General features: G+C 39.8%; 1 protein-coding gene across 1 annotated transcript; it reads left to right on the plus strand.

Annotated features, from left to right (window-relative positions):
* The first annotated feature begins 722 nt into the window (after positions 1-722).
* On the plus strand, positions 723-17,310 carry LOC146579965 (protein mono-ADP-ribosyltransferase PARP14-like). The gene is made up of 14 exons (XM_085266526.1): positions 723-951; positions 1,025-1,149; positions 4,759-6,276; positions 6,361-6,597; positions 6,928-7,152; positions 7,238-7,292; positions 7,455-7,601; positions 11,256-11,318; positions 11,403-11,588; positions 11,681-11,857; positions 11,969-12,583; positions 13,407-13,543; positions 14,600-14,780; positions 15,223-17,310. The coding sequence occupies exons 1-14, from the start codon at positions 780-782 to the stop codon at positions 15,513-15,515; spliced, it is 4,131 nt and encodes a 1,376-aa protein (XP_085122652.1). The 5' UTR covers positions 723-779; the 3' UTR covers positions 15,516-17,310.
* The last annotated feature ends 3,692 nt before the right edge of the window (positions 17,311-21,002 follow it).

Consider the following 21,002-nt stretch of genomic DNA (forward strand, 5'->3'; position numbering starts at 1 on the left):
TGTTTAAAGAATCAATGTAATGTATGCTATTGTTCATGGCATGACATCTGTCCATAAAGGACCTCATCACATGAATCAGTCACTGCCACAAATCTCCTGAGCTTATTTACCTCCTTCTTAGTAAAAGTCATATCTGTAGATTTTAGTGTGATGTTTTCAGATGAAAATATGAAAACAGCTCGAGCTTCAGTTAATGTCAGACCTCACATAATTACTGGTAAAATGTCTTTCTCAAAACCATATTAAGACATAAATATGATTTAGAGCAGCGGTCCCCAACCTTTTTTGCGCCACGGACCGGTTTATGCCCATTTTCACGGACTTTAAGGTGTCGCGGATAAATACAACAAAATAAAACTAGTACCGGTACCGAAAAAAGGAAGATTTAAACACACGTGAAAAGACCCAGGAAAACCGAGTTAACGATAAAAACGATAACAAAATAACGCTGAAAACCGATAAAAAAAACCCTGAAAACCATACATTTCACGCCTCAACTCTCGCGGCCCGGTACCAAACGACTCACGGACCGGTACCGGTGACCGCTGATTTAGAGTTATACTCTGACAGCTGAAACACCTTGTAAAATACCTGCAGAGCAGGTGAGCTGAAAAAATCCCCTGAGAATTAAATGCGCACTTTCCCCATTGCTGGGTGTGGGAGTGTAAACATGAGGATGTGATACTTTAAAAGTGAAACTGAAAGAAAAACGGGCACTCAGAGCGGCCAAATGTTTGACGGGCTTAAAGTTCTCATGTTAGTGTAGAATTGCAGATAAAATGGATGAATATCCGTATCCACTGTTTTTTGAAGCCACTGACTTTACAGACAGAGAGAAGGAGAAAGTGAGGAGATACTTTCAGAAAAGGCGAGAGTCCGGGGGTGGCGACTGTGGAAATCTTGAAAAACTCGGAGGAAACGTTTATAAAATATGTTTTAAGGAAAAAGAAGGTAGGACAGTCGGTTATTTGTAAAATGTATTCCTATATTTGTGTTTCAGTGACTCTGTTTATGCTCGTTTTAGATCAAGACAGAGTTTTGCAGAGGAAGTTTCACACCATCACTCTTCCTAGTGGACAAGTGCGGCTGACCGTGAGCCGGACAAGTTCACCACAGACCTCTGACCAGCCATCGACAAGCCAATCACTGGTACAGTTTACTGCTCTTTCAAACATGACTTTTGGTTACAGTAAAAACTCAGCGTCAGAGCCGGATAATGTTGCCGAATCAGTTTAAGAGTAGCGAGTTAACCTTTTTTTTTTTATCTAACTGTCTGATGTTTGGCACTATTTACACCCCCACAGAGGAGAGTACTCGTTTTTTCACAGGTACACCACACTTATTCTAGGATGGATTATTTTCTCATCAATAATCGGTTGACTCCATGGGTCCAATCCTGTGAATACCAGGCCATAGTAACATCAGACCATACCCCTGTTGTGTTATCAATGAGTTTTCCAGACGTCCTTCAATCCAGACGACACTGGTGTTTTAATTTAACTCTCCTGGCAGATGTAAATTCCCTGGAATTCGTGAATATATATATATATATATATATATATATATATATATATATATATATATATATATATATATGTATATATAAATGCATGGAGCTGCAGACTAAATTTGATCTTGATCTCTCAACCTGCCTGGAAGCCCCTTAACTGGCTGGCTAGCATATTACCCGATTTGTCACTATGAATATAAAACAAACTCTTATTCTTCAGCTGCTGACATTCGATTGAGTGTGTTGAGAGTAGAGATGGACCGATCTGATATTATGTATCGGTATCAGTCCAATACTGACTTAAATTACTGGATCGGAGAAACAAAAAATGTAATCCATCCATTAAATATCAAAAAGCACCTCACAAAACTTGCAACATGGCATAACTCGGCTCATAACCATAGCACGTCGGAGCAGTATGCATCACCTGATAGAGGGGCTGTGTGCCAGACCCGTCTGCGGTCTGGTTGAGCAGTCGGAGCCTCGCTACCAAACCGGCATTTCATCTCCGAGAAAGTTATCCCAGAGAGAAGTAAAGCAAGTGTGTAAGTCCATCTAAATGTTTGTAAAGCATTCCCACGGTAAGCTTGACTGATATATGGAGCGACTGCCTCTTCTCTCTCCCTCCCTCTCCTGCTGCTACTTCAGCGTGAAACTGATTAGTGATCAGCTGATCGGCTTTTCTGTCGCGAGTCTGTCTCTCTTGTTTGTTTGTCGCCCAATTCGTGCCAGAAAGAGAAAACCAGCAGCTGAATAACAGCAGCACGTTTAAGCTTGATAAGCAGTTGTTAGAATTTTTTTTTTTTTTTATAAAAAAAGATCCTGGTGTACAAAGTAATTACTTTGTACACCAGGATCTACTAGCTGACGGCTGGTAACTGTGCAGGGGCGGATCTAGCAAAGTTTAGCCAGGGGGGCCGATAGGGCATGAACAGGGAAAGGGGGCACAAAGACATACTTTTCTTTCTTGTTCTCATTTAAAATGTCTAGCTTTTAATAAATAATTATCTGAATCTTACACCCAAATTTTAATCTGATGTAAAAAGTATAGAAGTCCATTATTGTATATAGTTGTTAAGTCTAATATACCCTAGTAAGCTATAGTACTTTTTCCTTTGGGAAGATACCATCTGTGCAGTCTGCACTTCTGTTGAAGAAAGATGTTGAATCTATTTAATTATTCTTGAAAAATAATTGATTTCTGTGCATTTTTTTTCACACTGCATCAAATTAAAGTTGATTACGTCGATTAAGCATCATTAGGTGGGGGGTGGTTCCCTATTTTATATATTTTTTTGCTGGGAGTTTGCAACCCTATTAGTTAGGTTGCTTACTCTTTAAAATACCAGAATAAGAAGGATGGAGCAGGTTTAAGTTTATTAGATTGATCAGTATTGCTGAACTATGAAATATTTTGGGTGCAGTGTATTTTTTGCATACAGGTATAACAGAATAGCTTTAGTGTTTTTTTTCAGGTTTGAACTTATACAAAATGCAGCAAGATATTAAAAAACAGTTTTATTTATTAAAAAACACACTATATTGGCGTCATGGTCCGGAGTCTGTGACTCCGTGTTTATGTTTTAGTTTATTATTATTCTGTGGTTTTGTTTATTCTGGGTTTCTGTACTCTCCTTTTTTCACGTTTCATGTTCCTATGCCATTTTCCAGTGCCTTCTCCCCACATCTCTGGTTCATGTCTCAAGGTTTCATGTTTGTTTTTGCTTAGTGTAGGTTACTCTTAAGTTTTGGTTTTCGTCCACCTCGTTCCTGTTTGTTTCACCCTTTTGTTAATAAAGCTCGCTCACGACTTAAGCAGTCTGCATCTTGGGTCCGTTAATAATTCACACACGGCTTGCCCCGGCAACCCGTGACAATCGGATTCATATCGGTATCGGCCGATATCCAAATTTATGATATCGGTATCGGATATAAAAAAGTGGTATCGTGCCATCTCTACTCATAAGCAGAGAGTGCTTGCTAGCACTGTCCTTAGACAGTAAATGTGACAAAACTATTCAGGAAAAAACGCAGCGTATATATTGTTTATCATGACTCTGGTTTTACTGGCCTATCAACACAATTTAAAAACCAGTATATATCACCTTGTTGCTTTGTCATCTTGAAGTGGTCATGTGACTGGCTTACCACGACTACTTTATTCTTCCTCAGTCAAACAGCAGCACTCATGTGATTGCCCCTTAGCTCCAGGTGTTGTGCCAAAAAGTGATTGTCTGCTGAACACATCTTCGACCGCCTGTTTGTGGAAAAATAGTAACGCACTGCACCGCACTTTTCTGTTAGTAATGGTAACGGCATTGTAACGATAGAAATAGTAACTAGTTTACTCGTTACTGAAAAAATGTAACGGTGTTAGTAACGTTATTCCTATCACTGGAAATAACGTAGACGATCCAGTAACGAACACAAGAGAACACACACTGTAAATGCACAGAGGGGAACGAGGAAACTACACACATAAGGGAGGCACAATTGACTGTAATTGACAAGACGAGACAAGCAAGTAACCAATGCCATGTATGTTACTCCACCTCCATACAATCAAAGATAGTGTTTTTTTTTAAAAAACATAGGTCATAAAAAGCCAGATGGTAACACTCTCACTGGACATTTTATTAGGTACACTTTGATAGTACCAAGTAAGACTTCAGTGCTGTTTCTTTTAAATCTTTGTTGTTAATTTTGGATTGTAATGTTGTGATGTTATTTGAGTTACTGTTTCCTTCCTATCAGCTTGAAGGAGTCTGGCCAGTAAACAAAATTTTAAATTCTTTGTGGAATCCATGGACACTGCTAGCAAACAGATTAAAAAAAAACAAAAAACCTCAACATCATGTTTTAACTGATTCACAAACCATTGTATTCTGCTTTCATTTACATTGTACACAATATCGAAACTGTTTTAGAAACTCGACTGTAGCATATTTCTGTTCTAACACAGTGTCATAGTCAGACATAACAACAACAAAAAAAACATATACAGAGAAATATTAATTTTATGTGTTTTTATTTACATAACAGAAAGGACTCTATGAATCAGTACAACTGAAAACTGCTGTGAAATCAACTTTTTTTTAATGTACGTTGATTAGAGTTTTTGAATGAAGGTTATGATTCGTTTTTGATTTACTACCCAGGCCTATGTGGTACACTCCAATTGTTCATGATAAGTAGTCTATCTTATAGCATTAATTGACAGATTTGTTTGATTTCTTCTCTTCTTTCAGAGCTCTACAAACCCAAACATAAATGGTCTTGAGAAGACTTTCAGAATAGATGTTTTCCTGCTGTTTTTCCTGAGAGACAACTGTAAAGCATACACATTTTTCGAAAAACAACTGTCGTCAATCGGCTGCACAGTGGAGCTAAATTTCGATGAAGAGGAGGTTTTGGTTAGAGGGGAGGTTGACAAGGGTCCAGGAGGAGGATTTGGTGGTTCTGCAGAGAAATGGGAGTATCAGGTGAATCAGGTCTTCGTCCAGCTAACTGAGACCTACCTCTGCTATCATGTGCTTGAGCCAAAACAGGTGAAAATAGTACTGCAGGACTCGGCCTTTAAGACAGATGATATCAAAGTTTACACAGAGAGTGGCTATGCTGTGGTTGTAGGAGAGGTTGATGCCATGAAGGAGAAGATTGCAATTCTGGAAAAAAGCCTACCCACCAAAAAGGAAGTGCCGATTGTGGAGAAGAACTTCAAGCTCATAGAAGAAGACTTCAATCGAGAAATGCGTGCTAATTGTCCAGAGGTTACAATCATCAGAGGTAGTGCCATGATCACTTTGGAGGGCCCTGACAAAGAGGTGCAGTCAGGAGCTGCAAAACTGGTTGAACTGATTAAGAACATAAAGGAGAAGAGCGTTAAGTTCCCTACAGCTCTGCTAACCTTCATGAAGACCAGTGATGCCATCCCAAAATACCAAACTCGCTTCCAGCAGAGCCTCAGAAACCCTGTTTTCTTTGAGGTGGGTGCAGATCTGGTTCTGTCCAGTTTGTCCTCTGATGCTCTGAATGAGGCCGAGGCAGCAGTAATGAGAGACTTTAAAGTGACCACTGTACAGCTGCAGGGTGCAATAGATCTCAACAGGTTGAAAGAAATTCTGACAAAAGCCAAAAACGAGGCCAACAGTAGAGAGTTCAGAGTGGACATCAGCTACATGCCAGGCGCCAGGGGAACCTCAACAACCAACGTCCAACTGGTGGGCTACAGTGAAAATGTGGCCAAGCTCAATGAAGTTCTTCATGACTTCCAGTTGAATCAAGTTTCAACTCAAGAAACCATCAATCTGCTTCATCATGACACTGTCTACTGTTTTAATAAAATCCTAGACTTGATTGGCATGAAGCAGACCAAGGTGACCTTACAAGCCTCACATTTTCCAAATCCTTGTGTGTTTGTGTCTGGTCCTCGATGTCATGTTCAGGAGGCCAAGGAGGCCCTAACATCAACTCTAGACAGTGTTGTAGTAGACACTTTGACTCTAGATGGACCAGGGGCTCAGCAGTACTTCCAGGAAGAGGGTAAAGTGACTAAAGAGCTGATAGAGGGTTCCTGTCACGTCATTATCCAAGAGAAGCAAACTGCAGCCATCCCAAATGTGCAAAGACCACGAAACATCAGCAGACTCAGCGACACACCTAGATCTCTCAGCTACAGCAGCAGCAGCATGTACAGCACAGTTGGAAACTCTGCAATCAACAGAACAAACCTGAAGATCAAACTCAGCAGTTTAGAAAATGAACAGGTTTGATTATTTCCATTCAATTCTATTTCCCATAGTCTCAAAATAAAATATCAACATTCATGTTATTCAATATTATTTCTGCAGGTGGATGTTCTGGTGGTCCCCATGCTCAACAAGCAGCTGACTTCTACAAATATTGGCAAAAGTTTGTTGGCCAAAGCTGGGAATGTATTAAAGTTAAAGTTTGATTCAGTCTTAGCCAGTTGTGCCCTCGCCCCTGGTGATGTTCAGCTGGTTGATGCACCTCCATCTCTGGGCTGCTCCAAGATTTTCTTCATTGAGTGCTTGCCTTGGGACGGAGTAAGAGGAAAGAGTGTTCAGGTAAAATTAAGGACTTTTATTAACACTTCTAGAGATGGATAAGAGCTTATTCATATTTAGTTTACCTTCAGAAAACCAATGAAATGCATCAATGAATTTCCTTTGGGAATAGTAAAGTTTTATGAAATTAAATAAATATCATTGCTGTGTATAGTTGAAAGGTTGGAATAAGTTGATGTTATATACCACAAACTCCAAGCCAGGACTTATGCAAACAAATTTAAGTTTTTTGTGGAGCCTCAAGGTTTTCCTTGTGTGCTCAGTTGCAGTGTACAATCCAAGAGTTAAGTTTGAAAACATAGTTAAAAATATGTAACTTTTGATTTGCAGGCTCTTGGTAACGGTCTGCAGAAGTGTCTGGAGCTTTGTGTACGGCAGAATTTTGGTTCAGTGGCCATTCCAATCATTGGGCCAGGAATTGTTTTAAGCTACCCGCTGAGAGAAGCTATTCAAGTGTTGACTGACATCATTCACCAGTTTGGATTATCTGCATCTTCTGGATCTCTTACAAACATCCACATTGTCATTAAACCTGGTTACCCTGATTCTGAGGAGGTAACCCTTACTTGATGGCCTGTATCTGATATGTAACATGCAGGCATCAATTCTTTATCGTGTTATTCTGTGTTTTTATCTACAGTGCTACCACAATGTCTACAGACAGCTCAGCTTAAATATGAACCAGGGAGGCCAAGGTAAACTAGCACTACTCAGACTGTCTTTAGTATGTGACATTAATGCATAGTGAGCAGATAAAAAGCATTCAGCCTGTGCCATATTTTACCATCTTCATTAGTACCCTCAGTTATCAGATTAAATATCAAACAATAGCTAATGTGTGGTGTTCTTCCTCTAAGCAATCTTCAGGTCCCTCACCAGTGACTTGGATGACATAACCATGACAGTGGAAAGTGGGGTTAAACTACATGTTGTGTTTGGTGACATAACCAATGAAACTACAGATGTTGTAGTGAACACAACAGACTTCCAAAATTTTATCCTTGGTAAGTGAAACTGAGGATGCACACAAGTACAGTGGGGCAAAAAAGTATTTAGTCAGCCACCGATTGTGCAAGTTCCCCCACTTAAAATGATGACAGAGGTCAGTAATTTGCACCAGAGGTACACTTCAACTGTGAGAGACAGAATGTGAAAAAAAAAAAATCCATGAATCCACATGGTATGATTTGTAAAGAATTTATTGGTAAATCAGGGTGGAAAATAAATATTTGGTCAATAACAAAAATACAACTCAGTACTTTGTAACATAACCTTTATTGGCAATACCAGAGGTCAAACGTTTACTATAGGTCTTTACCAGGTTTGCACACACAGTAGCTGGTATTTTGGCCCATTCCTCCATGCAGATCTTCTCGAGAGCAGTGATGTTTTGGGGCTGTCGCCGAGCAACACGGACTTTCAACTCCCGCCACAGATTTTCTATGGGGTTGAGGTCTGGAGACTGGCTAGGCCACTCCAGGACTTTCAAATGCTTCTTACGGAGCCACTCCTTTGTTGCCCGGGCGGTGTGTTTTGGATCATTGTCATGTTGGAAGACCCAGCCTCGTTTCATCTTCAAAGTTCTCACTGATGGAAGGAGGTTTTGGCTCAAAATCTCACGATTCATGGCCCCATTCATTCTGTCCTTAACACGGATCAGTCGTCCTGTCCCCTTGGCAGAAAAACAGCCCCATAGCATGATGTTTCCACCCCCATGCTTCACAGTAGGTATGGTGTTCTTGGGATGCAACTCAGTATTCTTCTTCCTCCAAACACGACGAGTTGAGTTTATACCAAAAAGTTCTACTTTGGTTTCATCTGACCACATGACATTCTCCCAATCCTCTGCTGTATCATCCATGTGCTCTCTGGCAAACTTCAGACGGGCCTGGACATGCACTGGCTTCAGCAGCGGAACACGTCTGGCACTGCGGGATTTGATTCCCTGCTGTTGTAGTGTGTTACTGATGGTGACCTTTGTTACTTTGGTCCCAGCTCTCTGCAGGTCATTCACCAGGTCCCCCCGTGTGGTTCTGGGATCTTTGCTCACCGTTCTCATGATCATTTTGACCCCACGGGATGAGATCTTGCGTGGAGCCCCAGATCGAGGGAGATTATCAGTGGTCTTGTATGTCTTCCATTTTCTGATGATTGCTCCCACAGTTGATTTTTTCACACCAAGCTGCTTGCCTATTGTAGATTCACTCTTCCCAGTCTGGTGCAGGTCTACAATACTTTTCCTGGTGTCCTTCGAAAGCTCTTTGGTCTTGGCCATGGCGGAGTTTGGAGTCTGACTGTTTGAGGCTGTGGACAGGTGTCTTTTATACAGATGATGAGTTCAAACAGGTGCCATTCATACAGGTAACGAGTGGGGGACAGAAAAGCTTCTTACAGAAGACGTTACAGGTCTGTGAGAGCCAGAGATTTTCTATGTTTGAGGTGACCAAATACTTATTTTCCACCATAATTTACGAATAAATTCTTTACAAATCCTACCATGTGAATTCATGGATTTTTTTTCACATTCTGTCTCTCACAGTTGAAGTGTACCTCTGGTGCAAATTACTGACCTCTGTCATCATTTTAAGTGGGGGAACTTGCACAATCGGTGGCTGACTAAATACTTTTTTGCCCCACTGTACATAGCATAGTGAGCAGGAGGATCATGTTGTAACTGTGACATTATTTTTTTTAGCCACAATGGTGGCATAGCTCTCTACGAATTTCAAAGGTAAACACATGTTCATGAATGTTTGCTCAGAAATGGGGATGTCTTTTTAAACATGATCTTTGAACATATTACGGGCGATCTTGGCTCAAGAGTTGGGAGTTCGCCTTGTAATCAGAAGGTTGCTGGTTCGAGCCCTGGCTCCGACAGTCTCGATCATCGTGTCCTTGGGCAAGACACTTGACCCGTTGCCTACTGGTGGTGGTCCGGTGGCGCCAGTGTCCGGCAGCCTCGCCTCTGTCAGTGCGCCCCAGGGTGGCTGTGGGCTACAATGTAGCTTGTCATCACCAATGTGTGTGTGGATTGGTGGATGACTGGATGTGTAAAGCACTTTGGGGTCCTTAGGGACTAGTAAAGCGCTATATAAATACAGGCCATTTACTATTTTTACCATCCAAGTTTTCATCTAGTATTATCAGCAGGCCACTTATTTTAAGATCAAATACTTACTTGTATTTTACATCTCGTACCTATCATGGTTGTAGTTTAATATTTTTGTGCAAGTGCTGACCAGGCAAATTCAGTCGGAACAGGTTTGGTGGATGACAAAATGCAAAGCAGTTTATGGGCATTGTTGTCCAATGATGACTTGCTAATTTTGGTCCTTAAGCCAGTCATTTCATCACATTTGGGCTGCCGATATCTTTTGTTGGTACTCGAACTGCTAGAGCTAACAGCTCCCACAGTTTCGTGCTTGCTGCAACATGTTTTGCAATTAGATGGTGCCGTAAAGTTGAAGTGCTTCATGGTACGCAAACTCCTTTTTGCACAGTTTGCATAAAACCATGCTTTTATCAAGGCTTCCGTCAGGTAGTCTTTTGAAATTAAATTTGCCTCCGCTCAGTCACAGCAAGTCACTTTATTCTGATTCTTTTTACCTCTGATGTGTGCATCAGTGTAATCTAGTGATGTTCGATTTGTGAACGAATCGTTCAATACTCGAGAATCACTTTACTGACTCGTAAATCATGATCCACAAGCCCAACTGACTCACTGACTCATCCCTGTTGCTGTTAGAAAACTAATTCCATTAGTAGAAATATATCTAGCTTATAATTAAAATTGTGGGGGGGAAAAACAACAGCCAGTTTCTTAACAAAAGCATTTCTGCTCTGAACTGAAAGAAAAAACCCTGAGTGGAAGCTCACATCAAGAAAATAGCTCCTCGGTTCACAGTAGCATCGCTCTACTAACATGCTAACACCCTCCCTTCCTGTGCTGAATCGTAAGCGTAAGCGAATCACTCACTCACTCACTCACCCCCTCCCTCCTGGCTCACAGCTTCTTCTTCTTCTTGGTTGGCAACCAATGTTAAGGCACATTACCGCCCCCTGGCTCACAGCTCAGAGGACATTTAGATGAGAAAATATATATTTGACACATTTATGGAAAATACTAATAAAATACAAATAAACAAAATAAATGTTTATTAAGCAGTTTTGATAGGAAATTGCTTAATTTTAGAAATGTTTTTGCTCTTTTTTGCTCTATAAAATAGTTGTTGTTTTTTTAGAATCATTCATCTTAGCAGTAGGATTTACATGAAAAGAGAAACAAATTAACTTTGAGTGAAAATGTACATTTTTTGCACTCTCTAGTCAACTGACTCAGTGAATCAAATGACTCAAAAATCCGATTCACTTTGGTGAGTGACTCATCAAAACTCGATTCAGTAAAAAGAATCAAATTTACCATCACTAGTGTAATCGGTATACCAGGGAAACGAGCATTGACAAAAGTTCCCCTTTGCTTGGAATGCAAAGTGTGATTAAAAGCGCTTTTTTTAACGCGTTAAATTTTTTTCTAATTAACTAATTGCAATCAATGCATTAAAATCCCACCCCTTGTAAAAATACATGTAGGGCAGTTAGCAGGTCCAGATTTAATTATTCAGTATTTTTTTTATTCTTTTTCTCTTCTTCTTCTACAGATGGGGTATGCAAAGATATCTTAACTGTAGCTGGACCAGAGGTGGAAGCTGAACTGAAAGCAGGTGAGAAATAGAGAAGTTGCTACTTATCTTCTCATCTTACTTATCTGCCTCTCACTCATGCTTATTTTGTCACTTTCTGTGCAGCATACGTGGAACGAGGAAAAATATTTGTGACCCAGTCTGGAAATTTCCCCTGTAAAGCTATTTTTCATGTATGTGGACAAAGGGATGAAGTCTACAACTTGGACTTCATCCAACTTGTGTGTAATGTCATTTACTATTGTGAGTCGTATAAATACAGCTCAGTGGCAATTCCTGCTATCTTTGCTGGTACGTATTTTGTTTGGCATTCAAGTCTTGTTGTGCTACACACACAAACACACACACACACACACACCTAAATGCAAGTGGTGTTTCTGCAGGTGCTGGCGAGTTGGACCCTACTATTGTGGCAGGTGCCATCCTTCGAGTGATCAAGTCTTCTACATCATCAATGAACAGCCTCACCGACATCCGCCTCGTCCTGATTAAGATCGATGTCTTCTTAGCTTTTAAAGAGGAAGCGATGCAGATGTATTCCCCAGCTGTCATCAACAGAGGTGACAGAAATATTCACAAAGTGCCATCTTGTGTGGTTATTTAGTGTAGTGATTTTTAAAATAAAAGCAGATTAAAAATTATTTTACTTATTTGTTTGATCCACCTTCCAGTGTCATTTCAAGAACAACAACAGCAACAACAGTCTGCTCCTAGTGTGAGTGCATACCTCAGCAGTCTCCAAATCAGCTCTTCTAGTCATCAGTCTGTCTTCACATTCCTGGGTCTTTCCATATCCGACATTGATGATGCCATGGAAAAGCTGAAGCATCAATATCAGACGCAGTGCTCCAGTAACACCTTCTCAAAGGAGGAACTGGAACTCCTCAACCAGGATGACATGATGGAGCTGAAGGAGCTGGTGGAGGCTGAGGGTTTATTTGTGCAAACTGATCAGTCTGGCGCCCTAACAGTGAGCGGGCTAAAAGACGGGGTCACCCGAGTACTGCAGAAAATGAATCAGTGCCAGTACATGAACCTTGCTAGAGAGGTGAGAGTGAGGGAGGAGGAGGATGTTTACAACAAAGTGGTTTGGTGCATCCTGGCAAATCACGGTAACTGGGAAAGACTTCCCAAATCAGCTAATCACCAATTGGAAAAAAACGAATTAACAGAAGGAATAACAGATGCACAGGGACTTATATGGGAGGTTGATGTACAGGCAATGGTGGCCACACGACCACTGAGCAGACAGACGACAAAGCTGAAACGACTTGAGAATCTTCCAGGTGAGTAGATAGTTCTCAGAGATGTTACAAAAATGAGCCAGACTGATACTGGAGTTTGATGCTTGAGAGTAATATAAACTTCAATAAAAAAATGTTAAGGTTTTGAAAGAAATAATTATACTAAAAAAGTATTAAAAAATGTACTTGTAAAAATAGTTGCAAAAGTCACTATGAGGAATGACAGTAACAGTAAACAGTTTTGAAACAGGAAATGTCAAAATTTCAATATTAGAAATATCAAAGTCTCTCCTTATCTGCTGATTTCAAATTGCATTGCAAAGCAGTGTTAGATTGGTGTCAGAAGGGCACCAATATAGCAAACAGTGTTAAGACTGATATGTGGCTGGACTGAACCAAATCCCAATTTTAAAACATCTATGCAATGTGTAAAAGTCAATGACAGCTTTATTGCTAAGCTCTTAAAAATACAAAGAAACAGAGGAGAAAAAAATACTTTTTCAACTTCTTAGAAAACACAAGGCACAGAGGAAAAGAGCTGAGAGAGAACACAACAAAGGGCAAGGGAAGATTGATGAGACAGAGGAAAGAACTGGACACGAAGCGCAAGAGACGAAATACCACCAAAGTAAAACAGGAAGTAAGAGATGACAGACTCACAACATGAAAGTGTGACAGAGAGACAGAAGATAAACATAGAGACACAGCTGAAGGAACAGAATCGGAATAGAAAAGGGCTTTAACAAACTTATCATCAGTTAAAGAAAGCAAGCACTAAAGTCACAGAAAACAGGAAATGCATTCCTATACCAAACCAATAGTTACCTGACTTAATAAAATATAACAAACATGTTGTCTTTTTCAGACTTTACTTTCCCTCTGTACTGGGACCCCATGGCTGCCAATGAGACTATGAAGGTGGTTTCTCTGGAGACTTCTTCTGCAGAGTATCACACAGTAAAGGAGGCTTTCAAACGAACTGTCCCCAAAACTGTGATGAAGGTGGGTGGCTTTTCCTGCACAAGTACAAGTACATATATACACAAGTACATGCATACAAGCTGAAAAAGTTGATTGTGTGGTTACAGTGCAAACTAGTGAGCATTACTGGCTGTAATGTGGTCTGCTTAACTGGTCAGCTATCATGATACATGTTAACATTCAGGGAAAGAAGCTAATTAAAATATTAACTGCACCAGACTTTATATCAACAGTGCATGTGGTCATTAATTACATATTTCGATAACATAAAGGGTGTAAAAAATAGATATGTTTTATTTTTAACTGACTTACTATAAATACTATTTATTTATTTTTATTTAAACATAAATAAATAGTGTTTAATTTCCTATTATTTTATCTAACCTGTAAAATGCATAAATATTAAAAAAATAATAAATGAATATTAAAAAAAAAAATTGAAAACATTTTTCCCTAGGAACTATTTTTTCCTATGTAAAGAAATGATGTCTTGTAACCCATGGCAACTGCAACATCATCACATACCTGCTCTTCTTTTTGTGTCCACATGTAAGACATGAATTGATTTAATATATTTATTCAGTAAATGTATATAAAAAATCGAAATCATAAAAGAAAAACAGGAAATTAAAGGAAACAGAAATCAGTCACATTCTGTCAACAAATTAATTGCCACATTAAAAAAATAAATACATTATATTTTATTTTATCAATCAATTTATCTATCTATGTTGGATATTTGCAGTTTCCGGCCACCATATCTCTGTGGTCCATTGAACCGATGTCAATATATTTGCTCAGAAATGCTATGAAAAATTCAAACTCCCTACCTGAGAAATATCATGTTTCTAAAGTGTGTTTTTTATTTTAATTTTTAAGTTTCTAAAGTTTTCAGTTTTGCAGTAAGAAAGTCATTAATTATTAACTGCTGTAATCTAAACTTCTCATACCTGAAACACATGCCTCAGTTTATGGTTACCACCATAAAGACATGAACTAAGCCATCAGATGTAATTAATATCCACACTGCTTTGTTTGGCATCTCTTTGATCCTTTGGCTTCGGTCTCTCTTGTCAGATTGAACGTTTGCAGAACGTTCACCTGCGGCGCGCCTATGAAGCCCAGAAGAAGCACATTTCTGATAAGAACGCACACGAGGGAGGAGCAGCGGAGAAACCTCTGTACCACGGGACGACCCAGGAAAACTGCCACTCCATCATGACAACTGGATTCAACAGGAGTTTTGCTGGACAAAACGGTGATAATTGTTACTGAACAAGACAACATTTTTCTGTTGCTTCAAAACGAATCACTAATGTTGACTTTGTCTTAGAAATTATTACCTCCTATACACCAAGGTTTTACATATACATGTAAGTCTTTACCGCTCTGATCACTCTGACATTGTGTCTATATTGGTCCACCATTACATGGTGACAGATTGATCATTTGCAGACTGCTTCAAGTATTTTATGGTCTTGAATGTGGTTGTATTTAACCATCATTTATAGACACAAACAGGACTCTTAGGATATTAAATGCAAGACTTACAATACTTACGTAATATATGTTGGAAGTCACCATGTTTTATCAATTCAAATCAATTCAATTCAATTTTATTTATATAGCACCAAATCACAACAAAAGTCGCCTCATATGATAACCTATTACTAATTCCTTTTTTTTCTTCCTACATTCAGCAACTGCATACGGTCATGGGACCTACTTTGCTGTAAACGCCAGCTACTCAGCCCAGCCCACCTACTCCAAGCCAGCTGCTGATGGTTCTCGGTTAATGTTCGTCGCCCGAGTCCTCACAGGCGTCTTCACTCAGGGCCAAGCTACCATGAAGGTGCTTCCACTCCGAAACAGCCAGCAGCCTCACAACCGCTTCGATAGCGCAGTGGACAAAATTGATAACCCTGCCATGTATATTGTGTTCCATGACAACCAAGCATACCCCGACTACCTCATCACATTCAAAGGAGATTAAGGGAAAAGTATTTTCTACTGTGGAAATATGAAGGTCCAAAAAGAACAATATTAAAGTTATATTTCTAACTACATAAAGATTTATGTAGTAACTGGAAGTGTGTGGAAAAGTTACATTTGTAAAGGACCCAGAAAATAGAAACTGTATAATTTTAATTGAATTTTGGTCGCATTATGCAAACATCTCAATCATCCAAGTAAGTAAATCCCAAAAAGTTGATTCTGTTCATTTGGATGTAGCATTTTTAGTGGGAGAAACGTTTCGTCACGCATCCAAGTGACTTCTTCAGTCTCAGCTGACTGCAGGTTTCCCCAACCCTTATAAACAGTGCATTTGCATAATGACTGAAACTACCACCAATGAAGGAACAATGGGCTGGCAGGTCAGTTCCTTGTTAATTGCGATTAATTAATTTGAAAAAAAAAAATAACGCATTTAAACGCACTTTGCATTCCAATCAAACAAGAAATTTTGTCAATGCACAATTTCCTGGTATACCGATTACACTGATGCACACATCAGAGCTACAAAGATGGCGTGCCCAAAACCATAGGCTGCATCCTCCCGAGGACCCGGCCATTGCGGTCTATGTGGGCCGGGTCTTTAGAAGGTCGGGTAGGCCGGAAGTAAACGGCTGTGAAATTGGATGGTCTAGCCTTCAGATTTGCGTCACTGCTGTCTCGGTGGAGTTTAATAAACTCAGCCGTCTGCTCCTTGCTATCTAAAATATAACAGGGCACTGGAGTAAATTCTTGACCATCTCACACTTCTGTTTATTCAGTTTTCTTCGTTTCAGCTGTGTGAAAACTAAGGAGGAACCCACCCGAGGGATTAATAAAGTTTTATTTAATCTAATCTAATCTAATAACTTTAATCTCAGCCAAACCGATTTACTCACAAACAAATAAAACACTGAAAAAGCCAAACAGTAACATTTTTAGGTAATCTAAGTGACTTATATATTACGTTTTACCTGAGTAGCGAAAGACTGCGGTGATCTGAAAATGATGTGCCATTCTCGACGGCTCTAGTGACCCTCGAGCTCCCGGCTGGCTATTGAGCTGGTGGGTAACAGACGTCTCCAACAACGTCGGAGCACTTTTGCAAATATGCGATGTCTTGATAAACCGAGCAGATATTTGAAGATTACACAGCTACATTCTCGCCTGAAAATATATTAAAAGTTTATTTTGTGACCCAGAAAGCGTAATAAGAGTAATATTAAAACTAAGTAGCTGGGCTGGGCCGCGCTATGAATTCTGGGATATGGTGGGCCACGAAGGATACACCAGACTCATCCTCCAAATCTGGGGAAAAGGAGGATGCATTTGTCTGCTGCATTTGGAGGAGTCTATGGTTTTAGACAGCCTTCGTCACCTGGCTGTGACGTAATTGGCCTACAAATGCGTCCTCAGGAGGATGCAGCCCATGGTTTTGGACACCCCCAGAATCAGAGTAAAGCGCGTTGCTAGGACTGGTCAAAGGCAAATTTAATTTCAAAAGACTGGCAGGCGGAAGCCTTGATAAAAGTGTGGTTTTGTGCAAACTGTGCAAAAAGGAGTTTGCATACAAGCACTTTAACCTTATGTTACTATCTAAATGCAGATGTAATGTAATGTAAATTTTAGAATATTATTAGCCTTTTTTACTTCAAAGTGTATATTTACTCCTCTTACCTCAGTCTGAAAGTGTATATTTATTCTTACTCTCTATATTTATTGCTATTCTTTTGCACTGAATGGAACTGGAGCCTCGTCGTCTCCAGTTCTCTATATACTGTACTGTATATAGCAGAGATGACAATAAAGTTTACTTTGACTTTGACTCTGAAAACATGTTGCAGCGAGCACAGAAACTGTGGGAGCTATTAGTGCTAGCAGTTCCAGTTTGAGTACCAACTAAAGGTGTCGGCAGCCCAAACTTGATGAAATGACTGGTTTCAGGACCAAAATTAGTAAGTCAACACCGAACAAACTCACAAATTCTCTTGCAAAATGGACTGTTCTGGACTGTAGAACACTATCAGTGGTAGAAGATAGGGGGTTAGAAAATGTCACATTGTCATTTGACTTTGGGTCCTGAAGCGGACTGAATTTAGGACCCAGATTACTCCGTGAGGCACCTGCCTACGGTAGCTGTAATGCTCCGACAATCCATCAAGTGGCGTGCGGCTTTGTAGCTTACTAAAGTCGTACTAAAACATTTTTGACAGTTTTTTAAGTGCCGTGTACCACATAAAATCGGTTTGAGGTCAGTAAGCACAACCAGAATTCATACATAAGGCGATTATAAGTAGGGATGGGTATCGTTTAGGTTTTATCCGATACCGGTGCCAAATCGGTACTTCTGAAACGGTGCCGGTGCTCAAACGGTGCTCGAACCGGTGCTTAAAGAATGGAGAACACAAAATTGGTCCAAAAACCTCTCATGTTCAGCTGTTTTTTTTTGTAAAAAGATAACAATGTGTGCCTTTTCTGCAGCTATGTGGCATATATGGCATCACTCTTGGCTGGAAGCAGTGCTTAAACAATGGAAAAAACACAAACTTTATCCAAAAACCTCTCATGTTTAGCTGTTTCCCACTTTTTCTTTGGTCATTTTAGCCTTTTTGGCCAGGGTGAAGGGAGTATCTGCCATCAAACAAGAGGACAGCCGCATATAGCTATGATGATGTTTGCTAGTTCACCTTACATGCATTAATGTAATAACGTGGTTAGCCTACTCAACGTAAATTACACACGAACAACATGAAGCTACTCATGCAGAGAAGAATGGCTGCTGCTGCCATCATCATCCGTCATCATTTCTGCTACACTGGCAGGGCTAGGGGCCAGGAATCTCCTCTTCGGGTTTTTGGGGGATGTTGCTCCGGGTCCGATAACTGGCAACCCACCTGACGTGCACGGTGTGAGGTCTCGCAGCAAGCTATCAAATACGGCGCATTTCTCGGCTTTTAAAAAAAACGCTATGCGTCGCCAGCTGTTTAATCGGATTCTTGGTGTTACCTCCTTTGACAGCATCACAGTATCAGCTTAAAGCACTTGTTGCAGGCTGCTGAGTTTGCATATTTTGCTGTGAAGTACAGCCAGACTTTTGACCGCTTCGCCTTGGGCATTTTTAATCTGTAGCTCTGCTCTAACAGAACGTACGTACCTGGCCCCGCCTACTATCCTCGGAAACGTAAAATGATTGGCTAGAAGTGTATCACAGCTCAGGAAAAAAAAGCACCGAAATAAAGCACCGAAATGTGCGCTGCTTTTCGGTCTGGTTACTACCGTTTATGTCAGAATTATAAGGTGCACTGTTGCTTTTTGAAAAAATCTAAGGATTTCAAGTGAGCCTTATAGTGCGGAAAATACTGTACATGTCTGGTAATTCCAAAATTTTAAATGTCTCTCTTTTATTTTCTGTTTTCAGTAACTGTATATGGTCAGACCTACTTTGCTATAAATGCCAGCTACTCGTCCAGCCCTGGGTATTCAAAACCAGGTGCTGATGGTTCTCAGACAGTGTTTGTAAGCCATCAATGGTATTTACACTCAGGGCAACAGCAGCATAAAGGTGCCTCTGCCTTGCACCAATCAGCCTGATGAACGTTATGACAGTTTGGTGGACGGAATAACAAATCCAAGCATGTTTATTATTTTCAATGGTAATAATTCTAGAGACTTATTCATCATGAAGAAAACAAGACAATCGATCGATCGATCACTTGCGCAAGGGAGGCCTGTGTCCACCACGAGAAAGACCTCGACTCTGACCTCCTCCTGCTGCCTTTTTATTGAGAGACAGTTCACACAAAAAACATCAGAACAAAGCCACGCCCACATGGTTCTAAGACAAGGCATTATATGTATATGTGTGAACTTCTGTAAGAATGTGTGTGTGTGTGTGTGTGTCAGACCTCCTGCTGACCAAAGGGTCGTAAACGCAGGAAGCTTACATCAAAAAGCACAAGGATGTGTCTGTAATAAAAGACTACAGCCCCCCACCTAGAACCTCGAGAATCTGGGGGGAAGGACAGTAGAATTCCTTTCATCCCACAGTTAAACAATGTAGAGATGGATGGTAAGCATAAAAATGACAACATTTAACAATCCACTCTAACATAAGGCTTATCCAGATTACCTCATAATCTTCTGTTAGTGCTTCATCATGGGGAATATTTCCTATACAGCTAATACATTTTCAACACCGATTTACCATCAGTGTTCTGAACAGTCAGGCCCCATCTTATGTTAAAGACCTCATAATACTGTATCACCCCAACAGAGCACTTTGCTCTCAGACTGCAGGCTTACTTTTGGTTCTTAGGATATTTAAAAGTAGTGTGGGTTAAGATTAAATTAGGCTTAAAACTTCCATTTTTGATAAAGCATATGTTTAGTGCAGATGACCCCTCAATCCTTCCCATGATGCACTTTATGTTTCTTTTTCACTCATGTTTTTCACTCTCTGTGTGTTTATAAACTACTGTGTATTTAATTGTTAATTAGAATTTCTGGCTCTTCCACAGTGTGTCTGTTTTTCCTCTCTTCCACCATTAACTATTCAACCAGTCACAGCACATGGCTGAGCAGCCAATCAAATAGTCACTCTGTAGGAAAAAATGGATGATTAGCTGCTCAACTACACAACATTAAACAGCAAATAAATCCATCTTCAAAAGTCTCTGTGCTTAAATTCCTGAACGTAAATTCAAAGAAAAGTGGTTTCTCATGATAGCACAAGTTTTACTTTGTGTAACTGCTTCTGCCACAGCGCAGTCTGGGTCCTTACTCAGCAGCTTGAGATGAAAATAGAAGAGGTGGATTTTCCCACCCCTTAATAGGCGGGGCTGCTGAATGGGAAGGACATATTTAAAGAGGCACAGATCTGATTTCGAGACAGTTCAACATAAAATTTATGTGTGGTCACTTTCTCTCAATTTGCACGTAAAATATGACCGTTTCAATAATGTTATTCTAACCATATGTTGAAAAACCATGTAATTATTTCTTAATGCACAATAAACTAAGCTAACTTTAATTTTATGGTAACTTCAGTTGGACACTAAAGATTTGGTTCTGAGCTTTAGATATTTCTAGATTACTGCTTGAAACTACATGTGAGAATGTGGAAGATCACTGTTGGAGATCAAGACAAAATCTGTAACTGTAAACAGACATTCATGTGAAAATTAAAACATTTGGTGATTTATAGGATCACAAATATAAATGCAGTGTTTAATACTAAAATGAAAGATGTGTAATTTCCTCAGCAGTTAATAACAAGGAATTTTGACTTTGTTTAGTAGCTGTAGCTTTACGAAATTTTAAAAGTGTTTTTAAAATGTATTAAATCAGATTTTTTAGATATACTGTGTTTGTTCTTACAATAAACTATTTGAGAAAGAAAAATCTAAGATGTTTATATAATTTGTTCAGCAATATGATCTTCACAAACTGATGCTTCTTCTCCATTGTTTAAAGAATCAATGTAATGTAT

Source organism: Mchenga conophoros, linkage group LG3 (genome assembly GCF_057382185.1).
Source record: "Mchenga conophoros isolate Kocher_MC1m ecotype Shallow Benthic linkage group LG3, M_conophoros_male_GT1.1, whole genome shotgun sequence".
NCBI classification, from domain to species: domain Eukaryota; kingdom Metazoa; phylum Chordata; class Actinopteri; order Cichliformes; family Cichlidae; genus Mchenga; species Mchenga conophoros.

Excerpts from the sequence above, each read along its gene's own strand:
- LOC146579965 (XM_085266526.1), top strand. The coding sequence starts at position 780 with ATGGATGAATATCCGTATCCACTGTTTTTTGAAGCCACTGACTTTACA. Across the intron at positions 7,602-11,255 it reads CTTCCAAAATTTTATCCTTG|ATGGGGTATGCAAAGATATC; the intron begins GTAAGTGAAACT and ends CTTCTTCTACAG. Across the intron at positions 14,781-15,222 it reads GAGTTTTGCTGGACAAAACG|CAACTGCATACGGTCATGGG; the intron begins GTGATAATTGTT and ends TCCTACATTCAG.